Below are 23393 nucleotides of genomic sequence, written 5' to 3'. Positions count from 1 at the left end.
TGTGTAGCATATTTTGATGTACTATCCAGAGTATTTAGCTACTGTATTACTATTGTACAATCACATAAGATTTCTAGTATATGTTTTGTAGACCTTTGTATTGAATCCCTGTGACCTGAGTTTGTAGTTTTATTATCAGTACCCAGTGAGCACAAGACAGAAGTCTTTTCAAACATCTTGTACTCAGTCGTTGCCCCATAAAGACGTGATACCAGCCCACCTTTAGCTATTAAATGGAAAAGATACATACTTTACAAGTGTTTCTCCTCTTCACAGTCTCTTAAAGTTACGTTTGAAGTGTTTTTCCTTCACACACACAGGAAACAGAGCCACACACAAGGTGAATCTTTCAATTATTTATTTTTATGAAAAAATAATCAAGTGAACCATGCTCTCTCTGTCCAGTCTGTTAAAATACATCCAGATAATAACAGGTTGCTTAACTCCATATCCCATAAACCTCTGCTCCATCTAGGGTTGTAACTTTCCTAAAAAGATTCCTGGGAAGAAGGACTAATCTGGAATCCTTCAACCAGGATTTCTAGAAAACCTGGGAATTTTGGGAAAGTTAACTCCACATACAAATACATTTATGAAGGGGACAATCTGAACTGACACCCTATTCCCTATGTAGTGCACTACTTTTAACCAAAGCTCTATGAGAGCTTATGAGGCTCTGGACAAAACGTAGTGCACTACATAGGGAGCCATTTTGGACGCATCCAAGAAGAAATCTGTCAATGGTAAAATAAGAGACAGATGATGGTGATGAACAGGGTGTATGGTGAAGTTGCCCTAAGACACTGATCTGTGGTCAGTTTCACATTCCCAACCACTAATGGTTAAGGTTATGATTGGGGGAGGGGAAGCTGATCCTAGATCTGTACTTAGGGGAACGTCAGTCACTCCAGTTCATGTGTAGGCCCTGTTGCAATCAGACAGACATGGAGATTCAGACCTGGATCAAACTGGATAAAACCAGATGAACCTGGACAAAGCTGGTTTAGAGGAGTGGCCTTTAGGTTCCGAGAACAGCAGCAGAATCTCGGAGGCATGAGGACCACACAACTTCTCTCTATATACATCTCTCTCTCACACAGTCATAAAACGGAAAGTTACACCAAACAAACTAAACTAAAAACCCACAGTAAAATCATCTTTGTTCAGTTCAGCTCTGGATCCATGGGTGCAAATGTTACATTATATAGTCAAACAAAAACAGAACATGTGGAAAACACACTGAATGCCTCCTGATTCTTCCATCCTACAACATCACACACACAGAGGCAGGTGCACAGATTCATGACAATATGGCACCCTATTCCCTAAATCAGGGGTATCCAACTCTGACCCTACGAGGTCCGGAGCCTGCTCGCTTTCTGTTCTACCTGATCATTAATTGCACACACACCTGGTGTCCCAGGTCTAAATCAGTCCCTGATTAGAGGGGAACAATGAAACAGTGGAACTGCTTTCCAGGTCCAGAATGGAGTCTGAAGGTCCTATATAGAGCACTACTTCTCACCAGAGTCATAAAGGGAAACAGTCAAATGTAGTGCACCACATGTGGAATAGGGTGCCATTTGAGAGGAAACCTATGACTGTTACTGTAGCAGCTAAACAGGCTTACTGTATGCGTGTCGGTGTGTGTCAGTGTGTGTGTGACAGTCCGAGCCTCTGGTGTCAGGACACCCCTCTGTTGTCCCTCATAGTATGATCCAGGTACTCCGGTCGCTGTCAGCTAACACCTGTAGAGAGGAACCTAGACAGAAGAGGGGGTCAAACAGAAAAATAAATGAGAATTGAAGAATTAATTTACATAAAGACTGTTTCATTTAACCCTTATTTTACCAGGTCAGTTGACTGAGAACACATTCTCATTTACCACAACAACCCAGAGAATAGTTACAGGGGAGAGGAGGGGGGATGAATTAGCCAATTGTAAGCTGGGGATGATTAGGGGGCCATGATGGTATGAGGGCCAGATTGGGTATTTAGCCAGGAAACCAGGGTTAACACCCCTACTCTTATGATAAGGCCCATGGGATCTTTAATGACCACAGTTTAATGTCTCATCGGTAAGACGGCACCCTACACAGGGCAATGTCCCCAATCACTGCCCTGGGGCATTTGGATATAGTTTTTTTAGACCAGAGGGGAGAGAGGCTCCTATTGATCCTCCACCACCACTTCCAAAAGCATCTGGTCTCCCATCCAGGGACTGACCAGGACCAACCCTGCTTAGCTTCAGGGTGGTATGCTGCTGGCCTGAGTATACAAAACATTAAGGACACCTTCTCTTTCCATGACAGACTGACCAGGTGAATCCAGGTGAAAGCTATGATCCCTTATTGATGTCACTTGTTAAATCCACATTAAATCAGTGTAGATGAAGGGGTAGTGGGTATGGGATATGGTATTGGGTATGGTAGTGGGTATGGGGTACGGTAGTGGGTATGGTAGGGGTACGGCAGTGGGTATGGTAGGAGTATGGTAGTGGGTATGGTAGTGGGTACGGTAGTGGGTATGGTAGTGGTATGGTGTATGGTAGTGGGTATGGTAGTGTAATGGAAATTATATGATTAAAGGTTTGACTAAATGATTTCACCCTGAAAATGTATAACTGAGTGATTATAAGGTTAATGTACTAATGTGTGTGCATGGGACAAGCTGAGACTTTCCTAGAAGAAATTACCAGTAGGTAAGAGATACACATAGAAGTAATTGAATCAGAGTTTTAAAAAGCACATAGAATAAGAAGGTCATTATTTGTGTGTGAAATAGATATATTGACCAGTCAAGAGTCGCAAGGAACGTCATAAAAATAAATATTATTTATGGTCGTATACGTGTGAGATCTAAATAATGTATCAGGATTCATACAAATAATTATTCTGAATTTCTAGGAAAGATTAACGGTAGGTATTTTTCAAAATGGGTTAAGGATAACAACGGTAAATAGCACACACATGGAGATGAATAGCACTTACACACAGATTGTGAGAAGGAGCATAATAATAGTAATTTAACGAACATGAGTAGTAAATCCTCTGACGGAGAGGACTCCCAAGGCCCCCACAGAGACACAGAAAGGAGAACAGGATTTAGTAAGCTTATTGAGAAAGTGGATAGAGGTGGAGAAAGGGAGGAAGTCGAGAAAAGTGGATAGAGACAGTCAAAAGAAAGGGGGAAATAGATGCTTTAACTGTCACAAACTAGGTCATTTTGCTAGAGAGCGTGTTGGTGGTTCAGCGGTAGAATTCTCGCCTGCCATGCGGGAGGCTCGGGTTCATTTCTTCCCTATAGCTCTGTTGGTAGAGCATGGTGTTTGCAACGCCAGGGTTGTGGGTTCGATTCCCATGGGGGGCCAGCACAGAAAAAAAATGTATGAAATTGTATGAAATGTATGCATTCACTACTGTAAGTCGCTCTGGATAAGAGCCTCTGCTAAATATGTAAAATGTTTCTCAGCCTATGCATCAGTGGATTAAAATTTGAGTTGCTGATTGTCATTCAACTGTTATGTTTTGCCTGGAAAGATACGGTTGTTAGTGGTTGTTTAAGATATAAACCGAATGTTTTGATGGCTTGTTTAGTTTAAATTGAAAGACGAATGCATTCAAAATAATAGCGAGGCGAATTGGATAAAGTACGTTGTCTGTTGTCTAAATGGCCTGCTGAGAGGACATATAGAGAATGGGAGTTGTATTACGTATTTTATACATTTGGCGATTTACATGGTACATTTAAAGTCGTAGACATTTCATAAGTGTGAAGCCAAAAGAGAGGAGAAAGTTGTAACATATGTTTTAATCTTACGATAGAGGTAAAGCAGAGCGTTGTTTGCGTGCTTGCTGGGAAATATTTGGGCTGTAAAGCGGTTCAGGTTTGGATAGTTGAATCGTAAAAGCTTAATGATAGTTTCTGGTTATTGATTCTTGGTTTGATTGTTTAGTAACACCAGTGAATTGAACAGGAAGTGAATGTCTTCTAACATTATAATCTGTTTCCATTACGTGGAACAATGTCAGGTCAGGAAAGTGGATTGCAGGTTGAGTTCATTTTATTTTACAGGGACAGTGCACATTAATCACAGTTGTGTGTGTCTAATGGCAGAGTATTCCTATTAAACACTTTGAGAGCCTGTTTGCAGACAGACTGAAGGGGTTTTAATGTTGTAAAGCAAGCTTGGGCCAAACTAGTCAAGGAGTATATTAGGTATGGGAGTTTCATAGATTTGAAGTACAGTATTGTATCCAAGGGTAGCGCATGCTCAATTACATAACCATTGAGGAAGTTTAAAACTAATGATTGGGGGGAGTACAATGGAATTATAAGTATTATTAGGTTTTGTTTGTAGTCAACTTTTGGGTTGTTGAATCGGTATAGTATAATGAAATGCTGACCAAGGGGTTGTTTTTTTGGGAAAAGGAGTGCTTCATTGCCTTTCTTTGGAATGTTTCCCAGACCCACGATTTCTTAAAGGGGTATACACACATGGAATCTTAGAAGTTACACACACATGGAATCGTTGAAGTTTTGTTTTCTGAGTTTTAATTAAACACGTGAAGTCTTTGGATAAGGGAAATGTTCTGGGAACCTGGGATCCAAAATGTGTGATGGTTTGTCCTTCATTTGTCAAATGTAGTAAGAAACACGGTTCTGAAAGGGTCGTATGACTTGACTTCTATCACGACTTTCCTTTGTGGTCTGATCAGCCTCATTGAAAAGCCATATGGATAGTGAATTTAAGGTCATTTGTAATACTACTTTTAAGGAAATTTGTCTAACTGATAATAATGATGGAGTTTAAAGTTCTTAGACATATTTGTAATTTGAACCAATGAGAAGACTGAAAGGGCAAAGCCGTAGACTAAGGGTAGGCTTCCTTAAGTCTATTTTCCTAGAACCATAAGGGTACAATGATTTTTCTTGGTGGAATTGTTCAGATTAGTGATTTTGATCTGATTATGTTATTTGAATATCTTTTGACCAGTAGTAGTATTCTTATACATTATCTAGCCAAGTTTATATTCCCTTAGGTAGTCAGCTGTTGTTGAATTCAGTGGAAGAGATTTAACACAACAAGGCGGTGGTATTTATATAATAGTATTATTATATTTTGTTGTTGAATAAGGTTATAATCTGAGCAAGAAAAGTTTAATAATGGTAAGACTTAGGTTAAGTGTTTAGGATATATTCTAAGCCAACAGGACAGGGATATATGACATCCGTGATGATCCAGGATCATTGAGAGTATCAGATAAACTTACTTAACTATGCAATAATCTTGATATTACTACCATAGACATGTTGATTTTTCTAAAATCCAGGAGTGCAACCAGGGAGACATTTAGTCAATATTAGGAAACAACCTATATTTGATACTGACTGTTATGAGAAAAAGCGACAGACAGATAGAAGGAAGGGCAGACGGAGAAGTCCTCTCCTGCACTGCTGAGACCTTGATGGTTTGGGAGTAGCAGGAGGAGAGCATAAGCCAGGAAGAGAAGATAGAAGTGACACAGAAGGGTTAGATAACAGTTACTGAGTGGAGACCAGCATAGTTAAATTATAAACAGGATTAGATGGCAGAATGTAAGGCTCACCCGATAAATGGGGGACAGAAATAATACCGTGACAGACAGAAAAAGACAGAATAAAAATAAAAGGGAAGAGAATTTGGTTCGCTTAGCTTTAGGATATTAATTCATGGAGAGACTATCGGCTCCATTGGTTTAAAAAAATATATATATGAAAAGTTAGGATAGGCATGTATTTAAGTTTATGTTTGTTAAATTCGCTAGGAAGAGATATGATGATTTTGTTGAAAGTAGTTGTTACCCAAACTAAAAGGGGAATGAAAGCTTAGTTGGTTTCAGGAACTAAGGTGTTAGACACTGAACCATAGCCCAGACACTATTCTGCACAGCAGGCCGAAGTAGTAGCATTGACTAGAGCCGGCGAAATAAGAAAGGAGAGAAACGTTACTATTTACACAGACAAGCACATAGGCATTTAAAACCATACAAAGCAGCACAGATAAATCTTAATGAAGATGAGACACTTGACAGAGAATTGTTACAGGATAGCCAAGAACGAACACCCCAGGAAGAATTGGACATGTGGAAAATGAAAGGGGCAATCCTACAAGAGAAGGTCTGACATAAGGATCATTTACTAATCTTACCAAAGACACTGTTTAGATATGCGGCAATATTGACACATGGGAGGAGCCAGGTGTCAACAGGGAGGAAGAATGGTAGCGCAGGTAAGGAAACACTGCAGGTTAGGAAAGACTTAGTGGCCTAGAGGATAATTACTTACATTTTTTTTGTAGACTATCCATTCCAACATTTGGAAATGGACCTTATTGAACTGTTCTGAAGTGAGGGGAAGAAGGGGTGTTTAACAATAATAGATAAGTATAGCAAATGGGTAGAAGCGTTACCAACTTACTTGGTGGACACGATTATGGTAGCTAAAATATTAGGTCAAGATAGAGTTGGTTTACTAGGATCTCTCTCTTTAACCTCTTCACTATAGGGGGCAGAATTTTCACGGCCGGATGAAAAACGTACCCAAATTAAACGGCCTACAACTCGGGCCCAGAGTCAAATATTTGCATATTTTTTGTAGATTTGGATAGGAAACACTCTGAAGTTTTTAAAACTGTTTGAATGATGTCTGTGAGTATAAATTTGATTTGATTTGATTTATATGGCAGGCAAAACCCTGAGAAAAATCCAACCAGGAAGTGGGAAGTCTGAGAATTGTAGTCTTTCAGACCATTTTCTATTGAAACTACAGTGTCTGTGGGGTCAACTTGCACTCCCTAAGGCTTCCACTAGATGTCAACAGTCTTTACAAAGTTGTTTGAGTCTTCTATGGTGAATTTTGACCGAATAACAGTCGGTTCAAGCAGTGGACAGTCTGAGGTCATGTAGTTACTTCACGCATGGATAGCATTTTTATTTTTCTTCTTTAATGAATACGCTATTGTCTGGTTGGAATATTATCGATTGTTTATGTTAAAAACACCCTAAGGTTTGATTGGAAACAGCGGTTGACATGTTTCTACAAACGGTAATGGAACTTTTGAGCTTTTCATCTATTGATTTGCGCCCTCGTGCCTTTGGAATAGTGTTCTGGACGCGCCAACAAAACGGAGGTATTTGGACATAAATGATGGACTTTATCAAACAAATGAACATTTACATTTCTTGTGGAAGTCCTTCCGAGTGCATTCCGCCGAAGATCAGCAAAGGTAAGAAAATATTTATAACAGTATTTTAGAGTTTTGACGACGCCGTGGCTTGGCAGCTAACTGTATAACTTGCATTGATGGCGGAGCTCTGTACTCAGAATATTGAACAACGTGCTTTCTCCGTAAAGTTATTTTGAAATCTGACACAGCGGTTGCATTAACCTGTTGAGGACAGACGTTCCGCTAGCGGAACCCCTAGCCAACAGCCAATGGCATCGCACGGCGCGAAATACAAAACCAACTAAAATACCACAATTCAATTTTCTCAAACAATCAACTATTTTACAGCATTTTAAAGATAAGACTCTCGTTAATCTAACCACATTGTCCGATTTCAAAAAGGCATTACAGCGAAAGCAAAACATTAGATTATGTCAGGAGAGTACCCAGCCAAAAATAATCACAGTTATTTTCAAAGCAAGCATATATGTCACAAAAACCCAAACCACAGCTAAATGCAGCACTAACCTTTGATGATCTTCATCAGATGACACTCCTAGGACATTATGTTATACAATACATGCATGTTTTGTTCAATCAAGTTCATATTTATATCAAAACCCAGCTTTTTACATTAGCATGTGATGTTCAGAACTAGCATACCCACCGAAAACTTCCGGTGAATTTACTAAATTACTCATGATAAACGTTGACAAAATACATACATTATTTTAAGAATTATAGATACAGAACTCCTTTATGCAATCGCTATGTCCGATTTTAAAATAGCTTTTCGGCGAAAGCACATATTGCAATATTCTGAGTACATAGCTCGGCCATCAAGGCTAGCTATTCAGACCCGTCAACGTCGGGGCAGCCTAAACTCAGAATTACTATTGCAAAAATTGGATTACCTTTGCTGTTCTTCGTCAGAATGCACTCCCAGGACTTCTACTTCAACAACAAATGTTGTTTTGGTTCCAAATAATCCATAGTTATATCCAAATACCTCCATTTTGTTCGTACGTTCAGGTCACTATCCGAAGGGTAACACGCGAGTGCATTTCGTGACAAAAGAATTCAAAATATTCCATTACCGTACTTCGAAGCATGTCAAACGCTGTTTAAAATCTATTTTCCTCGTAAAATAGCGATAATATTCCAACCTGGCAACGTTGTATTCATTCAAAGAGAGAAAGAAAAAAATGGCGAGTTCTCGTGACCGCGCATCTCCAGTCTCACTGTCCCCAGGCTGACCACTTACAAACTCTGCTCCTATACTTTGCCCAGAGACAGCAGACTCCACTTTCTGGCGGCTTTTGAGAGCCAATGGAAGCCTTAGAAAGTGTCACGTAACAGCTCAGATGCTGTAATTTCGATAGAGATGCAACAGAAGGACAACAAATTTATCAGACAGGGCACTTCCTGCATGGAATTTTCTCAGGTTTTTGCCTGCCATATGAGTTCTGTTATACTCACAGACACCATTCAAACAGTTTTAGAAACTTTAGGGCATTTTCTATCCAGATCAAACAATTATGTGCATATTCTAGTTTCTGGGCAGGAGTAGTAACCAGATTAAATCGGGTACGTTTTTTATCCGGGCGTGAAAATACTGCCCCCATCCCAAAGAAGTTAAGAGGTAGTATATCTATAATTCTTTAAATAATTGTTATATATTTTGTCAACATTTATGATGAGTATTTCTGTGTGTGGTCATTCACCGGAGGTTTTGGAGGCTAATCATTTTCTGATCACGCGCCAATGTAAAATGCTGTTTTTGGATATAAATATGAACTTGATTGAACAAAACATACATGTATTGTGTAACATGGTGTCCTAGAAGTGTCATCTGATGAAGATCGTCAAAGGTTAGTGCTTCATTTTAGATGGATTTTGGGTTTTTGTGACACATCTCCTTGCTAGAAAAATGGCTGTGTGGCTTTTCTTGTTTCGGTGGTGTCCTAACATAATCTAATGTTGTGCTTTCGCTGTAAAGCCTTTTTGAAATTGGACAACGTGTTTGGATTCAGGAGAAGTCTATCTTTAAAATGGTGTAAAATAGTCATATGTTTGAGAAATTGAAATTATTAGATTTTTGATATTTTGAATTTCGCGCCCTGCTGTTCCATTGGCTGTTGGCTAGGCGTTCCGCTGGCGGAACGGGGTTCCGCTAGCGGAACGCCTAGATGCAAGAAGTTATTAAATTATGAATTACATTTAGCTAATCAGGTAGAGCAAATACAATGCCAGAGTTAGGGAGACCAGAACAGGTAGACATAGAAGTTGAAGATATACTAACAGACACATGAGAAGACTGTTTGTTAACCAAACCCGTATGTCCAAGATTGTGTCCAACAGGTGAATTACAGGAGAAGGTGATTCACTCAATCCAACCAGGAGACTGGGTGTGGATCCAGTGTTGTAATGTTGTAATCACTGTGGCGTGGGCTGCTTTCACCTGTATGAGTGTGTTTGTGTTGTGTGGTTGTTGTTTGGTCCCGTGTGCGAGAGGTCTCGTTTCCAGGGCTCTGGAGAGATCGATAACGGAGCAGATGGTGAGATACGGACCGATTCCAAGTTCAGACCAGTGGGACGACAAATACCTACCGCCGAGCCTGGTGGAGGATTCATTTAATTATGAGGAACCCATGTTAGATGAGACCATCTTTAACGTTTAGGAAGACTGTTTCTTTAAATGAAGATCATAACGAAAATCCTGATCCGAAGTGTTATGATTGGAGATAGTCTTAGAACAGTCATCGATAAGTATGTGATGACAGTATATGCATTTGATGTCCTGAATTAGTTTGATTTTGTGTGACATTTCTGAATCCAATAAAAATACATGAGTAATAGTGTATGTGAAATATTTAGCCAATAGGGTGGATTATAATGGAAACTATATGATTAAAGGTTTGACTAAATGATTTCACCCTGAAAATGTATAACCGAGTGATTATAAGGTTAATGTACTAATGTGTGTGTATGGGACAAGCTGAGACTTTAATATGTAGTAATGTAAGTGAGACGTTCAAGGAGAAGGGGAACTGTTAACAGACAACAATTTGTGACCACGGAGGAACTGATAACAGGAAGAAGGTCTCCCTGTCCCGGGGGGGGTGGGGGGAGAAACATTGAGGCTACAGTAGATTAGGTACCAGGTGCAAGATATGATAAACAATGTATGTGTTGTAGAAAAGTTTGTAAACTGCATCGTCAGTGTTAGAGAAGAGGAGGGACATTTGTATGACGAAATGTGTAATATAAAAGGCTGTGTGCATTGTATGGATTTTAGAGCTCTCGTAAATAAACATTCTGATCATTGTAAGCTGGGTCTCAGTCTGTTTCTTTCAACCGGAACCTTACACCTTCTGGTATACACACTGAGTAGTTAAATTGAAGTTCGGTTTGAGAACATTGATAACTTAAATTCACGTAACAGGTAGTGGGTATGGGGTATGGTAGTGGGTATGGTATTGGTATGGTAGGGGTATGGTAGTGGGTATGGTAGTGGGTATGGGGTATGGTAGTGGTATGGTAGGGGTATGGTAGTGGGTATGGTAGGGGTATGGGGTATGGTAGTGGGTATGGGGTATGGTAGTGGGTATGGTAGGGGTATGGGGTATGGTAGTGGGTAGGGTAGTGGGTACGGTAGTGGGTATGGTAGGGGAAATGGTAGCGGGTACGGTAGTGGGTATGGTAGTGGGTATGGTGTATGGTAGTGGGTATGGTGTATGGTAGTGGGTATGGTGTATGGTAGTGTGTATGGTGTATGGTAGTGGGTATGGTGTTTGGTAGTGGGAATGGTAGTGGGTATGGTGTATGGTAGTGGGAATGGGGTATGGTAGTGGGAATGGTATGGTGTATGGTAGTGGTATGGTAGTGGGTATGCTAGTGGGTATGGGGTATGGTAGTGGGTATGGTAGTGGGTATGGTGTATGGTAGTGGGTATGGTGTTTGGTAGTGGGAATGGTAGTGGGTATGGTGTATGGTAGTGTGTATGGTAGTGGTATGGGGTATGGTAGTGGGTATGGTAGGGGTATGGGGTATGGTAGTGGGTATGGGGTATGGTAGTGGGTATGGTAGGGGTATGGGGTATGGTAGTGGGTATGGTAGGGGTATGGGGTATGGTAGTGGGTAGGGTAGTGGGTACGGTAGTGGGTATGGTAGGGGAAATGGTAGCGGGTACGGTAGTGGGTATGGTAGTGGAAATGGTAGCGGGTACGGTAGTGGGTATGGGGTATGGTAGTGGGTATGGTGTATGGTAGTGTGTATGGTAGTGGTATGGTGTATGGTAGTGGGTATGGTGTATGGTATGGTGTATGGTAGTGGTATGGTGTATGGTAGTGGTATGGTAGTGGGTATGGTAGTGGGTATGGTGTATGGTAGTGGGTATGGTGTATGGTAGTGGGTATGGTGTTTGGTAGTGGGAATGGTAGTGGGTATGGTGTATGGTAGTGTGTATGGTAGTGGTATGGGGTATGGTACTGGGTATGGTAGGGGTATGGGGTATGGTAGTGGGTATGGGGTATGGTAGTGGGTATCGTAGGGGTATGGGGTATGGTAGTGGGTAGGGTAGTGGGTACGGTAGTGGGTATGGTAGTGGAAATGGTAGCGGGTACGGTAGTGGGTATGGTAGTGGAAATGGTAGCGGGTACGGTAGTGGGTATGGGGTATGGTAGTGGGTATGGTGTATGGTAGTGGGTATGGTAGTGGGTATGGTAGTGGGTATGGTAGTGGGTATGGTGTATGGTAGTGGGAATGGTAGTGTGTTTGGTAGTGGGTATGGTGTATGGTAGTGTGTATGGTAGTGGGTATGGTGTATGGTAGTGTGTATGGTAGTGGGTATGGTGTATGGTAGTGGGTATGGTGTTTGGTAGTGGGAATGGTAGTGGGTATGGTGTATGGTAGTGGTATGGTAGTGGGTATGGTAGTGGTATGGTGTATGGTAGTGTGTATGGTAGTGGGTATGGTGTATGGTAGTGGGAATGGTAGTGGGTATGGTGTATGGTAGTGGGAATGGTAGTGTGTATGGTAGTGGTATGGTGTATGGTAGTGGGAATGATAGTGGTATGGTAGTGGGTATGGTAGTAGGTGCCGGGCGCACCGGTTTGTGTCAAGAACTGCAATGCTGCTGGGTTTTTCACACTATAGTTTCCCGTGTGTATCAAGAATGGTCACCACTCAAAGGACATCCTGCCAACTTGACACAACTGTGGGAAGCATTGGAGTCAACATGGGCCACCATCCCTGTGGAACACTTTCAACACCTTGTAGAGTCCATACCCCCACGAATTGAGGCTGTTCTCAGGGCAAAAGGGGGTGCAACTGAACATTAGGTGTAGTTCATGTTTTGTCCACTCAGTGTGTATATATAATGTGTGTATGTGTACCTTTGTGCAGGGCCTCGTTGGTCATGCGGTTGATGTAACGAGAGCTGCTCTCTGGAACCAGCCACTTCATTACTGTGTTAACACAAGACTTCCTGTAGGAACTCCATACACTGCCACTACAGGACGGGATAGAAGAGAGAGATATTGTTGCACCCTCGACAACTACTATGATTATTATTATTTGACCATGCTGGTCATTTATGAACATTTTAACATCTTGACCATGTTCTGTTATAATATCCACCCTGCACAGCCAGAAGAGGACTGGCCACCCCTCATAGCCTGGTTCCTCTCTAGGTTTCTTCCTAGGTTTTTGGTCATTCTAGGGAGTTTTTCCTAGGGAGTTTTTCCTAGCCACCGTGCTTCTTTCACATGCATTGCTTGCTGTTTGGGGTTTTAGGCTGGGTTTCTGTACAGCACATTGAGATATCAGCTGATGTACAAAGGGCTATATAAATAAATTTGAAATTTGAGATATGAAGAGAGAGAGATATGAGAGAGAGAGAGTGATAGATAAGAGATCGTCTCACCTGGTCTGACCCTTGACCTCAGTGAGGTCACCGACTCCGACGGTGTGACACACTCCTGTGTTGAGGTCCCAGCTCACCTGCAGACTGGAGTGGTAGGTGTTGGGCCTGGAAGACAACTACCAGTTAGTGTGAGTGACAGATAGATGCAATTAAAACAGCCCTCCAGACCCCAGAACACCTCACCAGGTGACTAGCCAGGAAAACAGCCCTCCAGACCCCCTCACCAGGTGACTAGCCAGGAAAACAGCCCTCCAGACCCCAGAACACCTCACCAGGTGACTAGCCAGGAAAACAGCCCTCCAGACCCCACAACACCTCACCAGGTGACTAGCCAGGAAAACAGCCCTCCAGACCCCCTCACCAGGTGACTAGCCAGGAAAACAGCCCTCCAGACCCCAGAACACCTCACCAGGTGACTAGCCAGGAAAACAGCCCTCCAGACCCCCTCACCAGGTGACTAGCCAGGAAAACAGCCCTCCAGACCCCAGAACACCTCACCAGGTGACTAGCCAGGAAAACAGCCCTCCAGACCCCAGAACACCTCACCAGGTGACTAGCCAGGAAAACAGCCCTCCAGACCCCAGAACACCTCACCAGGTGACTAGCCAGGAAAACAGCCCTCCAGACCCCAGAACACCTCACCAGGTGACTAGCCAGGAAAACAGCCCTCCAGACCCCAGAACACCTCACCAGGTGACTAGCCAGGAAAACAGCCCTCCAGACCCCACAACACCTCACCAGGTGACTAGCCAGGAAAACAGCCCTCCAGACCCCAGAACACCTCACCAGGTGACTAGCCAGGAAAACAGCCCTCCAGACCCCAGAACACCTCACCAAGTGACTAGCCAGAAAAACAGCCCTCCAGACCCCACAACACCTCACCAGGTGACTAGCCAGGAAAACAGCCCTCCAGACCCCCAGAACACCTCACCAGGTGACTAGCCAGGAAAACAGCCCTCCAGACCCCCAGAACACCTCACCAGGTGACTAGCCAGGAAAACAGCCCTCCAGACCCCCACAAACACCTCACCAGGTGACTAGCCAGGAAAACAGCCCTCCAGACCCCAGAACACCTCACCAGGTGACTAGCCAGGAAAACAGCCCTCCAGACCCCCTCACCAGGTGACTAGCCAGGAAAACAGCCCTCCAGACCCCAGAACACCTCACCAGGTGACTAGCCAGGAAAACAGCCCTCCAGACCCCACAACACCTCACCAGGTGACTAGCCAGGAAAACAGCCCTCCAGACCCCAGAACACCTCACCAGGTGACTAGCCAGGAAAACAGCCCTCCAGACCCCACAACACCTCACCAGGTGACTAGCCAGAAAAACAGCCCTCCAGACCCCAGAACACCTCACCAGGTGACTAGCCAGGAAAACAGCCCTCCAGACCCCCTCACCAGGTGACTAGCCAGGAAAACAGCCCTCCAGACCCCAGAACACCTCACCAGGTGACTAGCCAGGAAAACAGCCCTCCAGACCCCAGAACACCTCACCAGGTGACTAGCCAGGAAAACAGCCCTCCAGAACACCTCACCAGGTGACTAGCCAGGAAAACAGCCCTCCAGACCCCAGAACACCTCACCAGGTGACTAGCCAGGAAAACAGCCCTCCAGACCCCACAACACCTCACCAGGTGACTAGCCAGGAAAACAGCCCTCCAGACCCCAGAACACCTCACCAGGTGACTAGCCAGGAAAACAGCCCTCCAGACCCCACAACACCTCACCAGGTGACTAGCCAGGAAAACAGCCCTCCAGACCCCAGAACACCTCACCAGGTGACTAGCCAGGAAAACAGCCCTCCAGACCCCCTCACCAGGTGACTAGCCAGGAAAACAGCCCTCCAGACCCCAGAACACCTCACCAGGTGACTAGCCAGGAAAACAGCCCTCCAGACCCCAGAACACCTCACCAGGTGACTAGCCAGGAAAACAGCCCTCCAGACCCCACAACACCTCACCAGGTGACTAGCCAGGAAAACAGCCCTCCAGACCCCAGAACACCTCACCAGGTGACTAGCCAGGAAAACAGCCCTCCAGACCCAGAACACCTCACCAGGTGACTAGCCAGGAAAACAGCCCTCCAGACCCCAGAACACCTCACCAGGTGACTAGCCAGGAAAACAGCCCTCCAGACCCCAGAACACCTCACCAGGTGACTAGCCAGGAAAACAGCCCTCCAGACCCCACAACACCTCACCAGGTGACTAGCCAGGAAAACAGCCCTCCAGACCCCAGAACACCTCACCAGGTGACTAGCCAGAAAAACAGCCCTCCAGACCCCACAACACCTCACCAGGTGACTAGCCAGGAAAACAGCCCTCCAGACCCCCTCACCAGGTGACTAGCCAGGAAAACAGCCCTCCAGACCCCAGAACACCTCACCAGGTGACTAGCCAGAAAAACAGCCCTCCAGACCCCACAACACCTCACCAGGTGACTAGCCAGGAAAACAGCCCTCCAGACCCCAGAACACCTCACCAGGTGACTAGCCAGAAAAACAGCCCTCCAGACCCCAGAACACCTCACCAGGTGACTAGCCAGAAAAACAGCCCTCCAGACCCCAGAACACCTCACCAGGTGACTAGCCAGGAAAACAGCCCTCCAGACCCCAGAACACCTCACCAGGTGACTAGCCAGGAAAACAGCCCTCCAGACCCCAGAACACCTCACCAGGTGACTAGCCAGGAAAACAGCCCTCCAGACCCCAGAACACCTCACCAGGTGACTAGCCAGGAAAACAGCCCTCCAGACCCCACAACACCTCACCAGGTGACTAGCCAGGAAAACAGCCCTCCAGACCCCAGAACACCTCACCAGGTGACTAGCCAGAAAAACAGCCCTCCAGACCCCAGAAACACCTCACCAGGTGACTAGCCAGGAAAACAGCCCTCCAGACCCCAGAACACCTCACCAGGTGACTAGCCAGGAAAACAGCCCTCCAGACCCCAGAACACCTCACCAGGTGACTAGCCAGGAAAACAGCCCTCCAGACCCCACAACACCTCACCAGGTGACTAGCCAGGAAAACAGCCCTCCAGACCCCAGAACACCTCACCAGGTGACTAGCCAGGAAAACAGCCCTCCAGACCACCCTCACCAGGTGACTAGCCAGGAAAACAGCCCTCCAGACCCCAGAACACCTCACCAGGTGACTAGCCAGAAAAACAGCCCTCCAGACCCCAGAACACCTCACCAAGTGACTAGCCAGAAAAACAGCCCTCCAGACCCCACAACACCTCACCAGGTGACTAGCCAGGAAAACAGCCCTCCAGACCCCACAACACCTCACCAGGTGACTAGCCAGGAAAACAGCCCTCCAGACCCCAGAACACCTCACCAGGTGACTAGCCAGGAAAACAGCCCTCCAGACCCCACAACACCTCACCAGGTGACTAGCCAGGAAAACAGCCCTCCAGACCCCAGAACACCTCACCAGGTGACTAGCCAGGAAAACAGCCCTCCAGACCCCACAACACCTCACCAGGTGACTAGCCAGGAAAACAGCCCTCCAGACCCCAGAACACCTCACCAGGTGACTAGCCAGAAAAACAGCCCTCCAGACCCCACAACACCTCACCAGGTGACTAGCCAGGAAAACAGCCCTCCAGACCCCAGAACACCTCACCAGGTGACTAGCCAGGAAAACAGCCCTCCAGAACACCTCACCAGGTGACTAGCCAGGAAAACAGCCCTCCAGACCCCAGAACACCTCACCAGGTGACTAGCCAGGAAAACAGCCCTCCAGACCCCAGAACACCTCACCAGGTGACTAGCCAGGAAAACAGCCCTCCAGACCCCAGAACACCTCACCAGGTGACTAGCCAGGAAAACAGCCCTCCAGACCCCAGAACACCTCACCAGGTGACTAGCCAGGAAAACAGCCCTCCAGACCCCCAGAACACCTCACCAGGTGACTAGCCAGGAAAACAGCCCTCCAGACCCCAGAACACCTCACCAGGTGACTAGCCAGGAAAACAGCCCTCCAGACCCCAGAACACCTCACCAGGTGACTAGCCAGGAAAACAGCCCTCCAGACCCCAGAACACCTCACCAGGTGACTAGCCAGGAAAACAGCCCTCCAGACCCCAGAACACCTCACCAGGTGACTAGCCAGGAAAACAGCCCTCCAGACCCCAGAACACCTCACCAGGTGACTAGCCAGGAAAACAGCCCTCCAGACCCCAGAACACCTCACCAGGTGACTAGCCAGGAAAACAGCCCTCCAGACCCCAGAACACCTCACCAGGTGACTAGCCAGGAAAACAGCCCTCCAGACCCCACAACACCTCACCAGGTGACTAGCCAGGAAAACAGCCCTCCAGACCCCAGAACACCTCACCAGGTGACTAGCCAGGAAAACAGCCCTCCAGACCCCACAACACCTCACCAGGTGACTAGCCAGGAAAACAGCCCTCCAGACCCCAGAACACCTCACCAGGTGACTAGCCAGGAAAACAGCCCTCCAGACCCCAGAACACCTCACCAGGTGACTAGCCAGGAAAACAGCCCTCCAGACCCCCAGAACCCCTCACCAGGTGACTAGCCAGGAAAACAGCCCTCCAGACCCCCAGAACACCTCACCAGGTGACTAGCCAGGAAAACAGCCCTCCAGACCCCACAACACCTCACCAGGTGACTAGCCAGGAAAACAGCCCTCCAGACCCCAGAACACCTCACCAGGTGACTAGCCAGGAAAACAGCCCTCCAGACCCCAGAACCCCTCACCAGGTGACTAGCCAGGAAAACAGCCCTCCAGACCCCAGAACACCTCACCAGGTGACTAGCCAGGAAAACAGCCCTCCAGACCCCAGAACACCTCACCAGGTGACTAGCCAGGAAAACAGCCCTCCAGACCCCAGAACACCTCACCAGGTGACTAGCCAGGAAAACAGCCCTCCAGACCCCAGAACACCTCACCAGGTGACTAGCCAGGAAAACAGCCCTCCAGACCCCAGAACACCTCACCAGGTGACTAGCCAGGAAAACAGCCCTCCAGAACACCTCACCAGGTGACTAGCCAGGAAAACAGCCCTCCAGACCCCAGAACACCTCACCAGGTGACTAGCCAGGAAAACAGCCCTCCAGACCCCACAACACCTCACCAGGTGACTAGCCAGGAAAACAGCCCTCCAGACCCCACAACACCTCACCAGGTGACTAGCCAGGAAAACAGCCCTCCAGACCCCAGAACACCTCACCAGGTGACTAGCCAGGAAAACAGCCCTCCAGACCCCAGAACACCTCACCAGGTGACTAGCCAAGAAAACAGCCCTCCAGAACACCTCACCAGGTGACTAGCCAGGAAAACAGCCCTCCAGACCCCAGAACACCTCACCAGGTGACTAGCCAGGAAAACAGCCCTCCAGACCCCACAACACCTCACCAGGTGACTAGCCAGAAAAACAGCCCTCCAGACCCCAGAACACCTCACCAGGTGACTAGCCAGGAAAACAGCCCTCCAGACCCCAGAACACCTCACCAGGTGACTAGCCAGGAAAACAGCCCTCCAGACCCCCAGAACCCCTCACCAGGTGACTAGCCAGGAAAACAGCCCTCCAGACCCCAGAACACCTCACCAGGTGACTAGCCAGGAAAACAGCCCTCCAGACCCCAGAACACCTCACCAGGTGACTAGCCAGGAAAACAGCCCTCCAGACCCCAGAACACCTCACCAGGTGACTAGCCAGGAAAACAGCCCTCCAGACCCCAGAACACCTCACCAGGTGACTAGCCAGGAAAACAGCCCTCCAGACCCCCAGAACCCCTCACCAGGTGACTAGCCAGGAAAACAGCCCTCCAGATCCCAGAACACCTCACCAGGTGACTAGCCAGGAAAACAGCCCTCCAGACCCCAGAACACCTCACCAGGTGACTAGCCAGAAAAACAGCCCTCCAGACCCCACAACACCTCACCAGGTGACTAGCCAGGAAAACAGCCCTCCAGACCCCAGAACACCTCACCAGGTGACTAGCCAGGAAAACAGCCCTCCAGAACACCTCACCAGGTGACTAGCCAGGAAAACAGCCCTCCAGACCCCAGAACACCTCACCAGGTGACTAGCCAGGAAAACAGCCCTCCAGACCCCAGAACACCTCACCAGGTGACTAGCCAGGAAAACAGCCCTCCAGACCCCACAACACCTCACCAGGTGACTAGCCAGGAAAACAGCCCTCCAGACCCCCAGAACACCTCACCAGGTGACTAGCCAGGAAAACAGCCCTCCAGACCCCCAGAACACCTCACCAGGTGACTAGCCAGGAAAACAGCCCTCCAGACCCCACAACACCTCACCAGGTGACTAGCCAGGAAAACAGCCCTCCAGACCCCAGAACACCTCACCAGGTGACTAGCCAGGAAAACAGCCCTCCAGACCCCACAACACCTCACCAGGTGACTAGCCAGAAAAACAGCCCTCCAGACCCCAGAACACCTCACCAGGTGACTAGCCAGGAAAACAGCCCTCCAGACCCCACAACACCTCACCAGGTGACTAGCCAGGAAAACAGCCCTCCAGACCCCACAACACCTCACCAGGTGACTAGCCAGGAAAACAGCCCTCCAGACCCCAGAACACCTCACCAGGTGACTAGCCAGGAAAACAGCCCTCCAGACCCCAGAACACCTCACCAGGTGACTAGCCAGGAAAACAGCCCTCCAGACCCCACAACACCTCACCAGGTGACTAGCCAGGAAAACAGCCCTCCAGACCCCAGAACACCTCACCAGGTGACTAGCCACAATTGTCTGTTTTGTTGAAGCTGAGATGAAGTGTGACTATGCCTTTACTAAAAAACAGATGTGTGTGTATAGGTGTGTGTGTGAATAGGTGTGTGTGTGTGTGTGTGTGTGTGTAGTGTATATGTAGTGTAGCTACCTGCAGTGTTCCTCTTCAGGGTTGGAGAACGCCAGCAGCAGCAGCCCAATGTTGATCACCACTGTGTTAGTCTCTGGACACACCTGACACACACACAATACAAAACACAATACACACCATTACTGTCTGACCCGATTGAGTGTGTGTGTGTGTAGAGTGTGTATATATACACAGTGTGTAAGTGTGCACGCTTGTAGATTGTGTAAGAGTCCGTAGATGCTCCTGTGTGTGTGACCGCATGCATATGGGTCGTGTGTATATGTCTATAGTGTGTGTGTGAGATATATATCTCACACACAAACACACACGCCTACAGTTGAAGTCAGAAGTTTACATACACCTTAGTCAAATACATTTGAACTCAGTTTTTCACAATTCCTGACATTTAATCCTAGTAAAAACTCCCTGTTTTAGGTCAGTTAGGATCACCACTTTATTTTAAGAATGTGAAATGTCAGATTAATAGTAGAGAGAGTTATTTATTTCAGCTTTTATTTCTTTTATCACATTCCCAGGGGTCAGAAGTTTACATACAATCAATTAGTATTTGGTAGCATTGCCTTTAAATTGTTTAACTTGGGTCAAACGTTTCAGGTAGCCTTCCACAAGCTTCCCACAATAAGTTGGTTGAACTTTGGCCCATTCCTCCTGACAGAGCTGGTGTAACTGAGTCAGGTTTGTAGGCCTCCTTGCTTGCACACGCTTTTTCAGTTCTGCCCACAAATATTCTATAGGATTGAAATCAGGGCTTTGTGATGGCCACTCCAATACCTTGACTTTGTTGTCCTTAAGCCATTTTGCCACAACTTTGGAAGTATGCATGGGGTCATTGTCCATTTGGAAGACCCATTTGCGACCAAGCTTTAACTTCCTGACTGATTTCTTGATGTTGCTTCAATATAGCCATGGAATTTCCCTTCCTCATGATGCCATCTATTTTGTGAAGTGCACCAGTCCCTCCTGCAGCAAAGCACCCCCACCCCCGTGCTTCACGGTTGGGATGGTGTTTTTCGGCTTGCAAGCCTCCCCCTTTTTCCTCCAAACATAACGATGGTCATTATGGCCAAACAGTTCTATTTTTGTTTCATCAGACCAGAGGACATTTCTCCAAAAAGTACAGATCTTTGTCCCCATGTGCAGTTACAAACCGTAGTCTGGCTTTTTTATGGCGGTTTTGGAGCAGTGGCTTCTTCCTTACTGAGCGGCCTTTCAGGTTATGTTGATATAGGACTTGTTTTACTGTGGATATAGATACTTTTGTACCCGTTTCCTCCAGCATCTTCACAAGGTCCTTTGCCATTGTTCTGGGATTGATTTGCACTTTTCGCACCAAAGTACATTCATCTCTAGGAGACAGAACGCATCTCCTTCCTGAGCGGTATGACGGCTGCGTGGTCCCATGGTGTTTATACTTGCGTACTATTGTTTGTACAGATGAACGTGGTACCTTCAGGCGTTTGGAAATTGCTCCCAAGGATGAACCAGACTTGTGGAAGTCTACAATTTTTTTTCTGAGGTCTTGGCTGATTTCTTTTGATTTTCCCATGATGTCAAGCAAAGAGGCACTGAGTTTGAAGGTAGGCCTTGAAATACATCCACAGGCACACCTCCAATTGACTCAAATGATGTCAATTAGCCTATCAGAAGCTTCTAAAGCCATGACATCAGTTTCTGGAATTTTCCAAGTTGTTTAAAGGCACAGTCAACTTTGTGTATGTACACTTCTGACCCCACTGGAATTGTGATACAGTGAATAAGTGAAATAATCTGTCTGTAAACAATTGTTGTGTCAAGAACAAAGTAGATGTCCTAACCGACTTGCCAAAACTATAGTTTGTCAACAAGAAATTTGTGGAGTGGTTGAAAAACTAATTTTAATGACGCCAACCTAAATGTACGTAAACTTCCGACTTCAACTATGTATGTATGTATGTATGTATGTATGTATGTATGTATGTATGTATGTATGTATAGATATATATATATATATATATATACTGCTCAAAGAAATAAAGGGAACACTTAAACAACACATCCTAGATCTGAATGAAAAAAAGAATCTTATTAAACACTTTTTTCTTTACATAGTTGAATGTGCTGACAACAAAATCACACATAAATAATCAATGGAAATCCAATTTATCAACCCATGGAGGTCTGGATTTGGAGTCACACTCAAAATTAAAGTGGAAAACCACACTACAGGCTGATCCAACTTTGATGTAATGTCCTTAAAACAAGTCAAAATGAGGCTCAGTAGTGTGTGTGGCCCCCACGTGCCTGTATGACCTCCCTACAACGCCTGGGCATGCTCCTGATGAGGTGGCGGATGGTCTCCTGAGGGATCTCCTCCCAGACCTGGACTAAAGCATCCGCCAACTCCTGGACAGTCTGTGGTGCAACGTGGCGTTGGTGGATGGAGCGAGACATGATGTCCCAGATGTGCTCAATTGGATTCAGGTCTGGGGAACGGGCGGGCCAGTCCATAGCATCAATGCCTTCCTCTTGCAGGAACTGCTGACACACTCCAGCCACATGAGGTCTAGCATTGTCTTGCATTAGGAGGAACCCAGGGCCAACCGCACCAGCATATGGTCTCACAAGGGGTCTGAGGATCTCATCTCGGTACCTAATGGCAGTCAGGCTACCTCTGGCGAGCACATGGAGGGCTGTGCGGCCCCCCAAAGAAATGCCACCCCACACCATGACTGACCCACTTCCAAACCGGTCATGCTGGAGGATGTTGCAGGCAGCAGAACGTTCTCCACTGCGTCTCCAGAATCTGTCACGTCTGTCACGTGCTCAGTGTGAACCTGCTTTCATCTGTGAAGAGCACAGGGCGCCAGTGGCGAATTTGCCAATCTTGGTGTTCTCTGGAAAATGCCAAATGTCCAGCACGGTGTTGGGCTGTAAGCACAACCCCCACCTGTGGACGTCGGGCCCTCATACCACCCTCATGGAGTCTGTTTCTGACCGTTTGAGCAGACACATGCACATTTGTGGCCTGCTGGAGGTCATTTTGCAGGGCTCTGGCAGTGCTTCTCCTGCTCCTCGTTGCACAAAGGCGGAGGTAGCGGTCCTGCTGCTGGGTTGTTGCCCTCCTACGGCCTCCTCCACGTCTCCTGATGTACTGGCCTGTCTCCTGGTAGCGCCTCCATGCTCTGGACACTACGCTGACAGACACAGCAAACCTTCTTGCCACAGCTCGCATTGATGTGCCATCCTGGATGAGCTGCACTACCTGAGCCACTTGTGTGGGTTGTAGACTCCGTCTCATGCTACCACTAGAGTGAAAGCACCGCCAGGAAGCATAGGAACTGAGAAGTGGTCTGTGGTCCCCACCTGCACAACCACTCCTTTATTGGGGGTGTCTTGCTAATT

General features: G+C 46.7%; 1 protein-coding gene across 2 annotated transcripts in view; it reads right to left on the bottom strand.

The window, feature by feature from the left end:
• Positions 1-341: 341 nt before the first annotated feature.
• Positions 342-23393, bottom strand: part of LOC106594349 (DDB1- and CUL4-associated factor 15) — a 49942-nt gene continuing 26890 nt past the window's right edge. For both annotated transcript variants that reach the window (XM_082958626.1, XM_082958627.1), the window contains exons 10-13: positions 20013-20095; positions 13134-13238; positions 12604-12719; positions 342-1762 (exon numbers count right to left, since the gene is read on the bottom strand). In XM_082958626.1, the coding sequence (XP_082814752.1) occupies positions 1707-1762; positions 12604-12719; positions 13134-13238; positions 20013-20095 (360 nt within the window). In that variant the 3' untranslated portion in view covers positions 342-1706. The remainder of the gene's footprint in view (positions 1763-12603; positions 12720-13133; positions 13239-20012; positions 20096-23393) is intronic.

Source organism: Salmo salar, chromosome 12 (assembly GCF_965601325.2).
Source record: "Salmo salar chromosome 12, fSalSal1, whole genome shotgun sequence".
Taxonomy (NCBI): domain Eukaryota; kingdom Metazoa; phylum Chordata; class Actinopteri; order Salmoniformes; family Salmonidae; genus Salmo; species Salmo salar.
The sequence above is the reverse complement of the archived record's forward strand: the minus strand, read 5'-3'. Positions and strand labels throughout refer to the sequence as shown.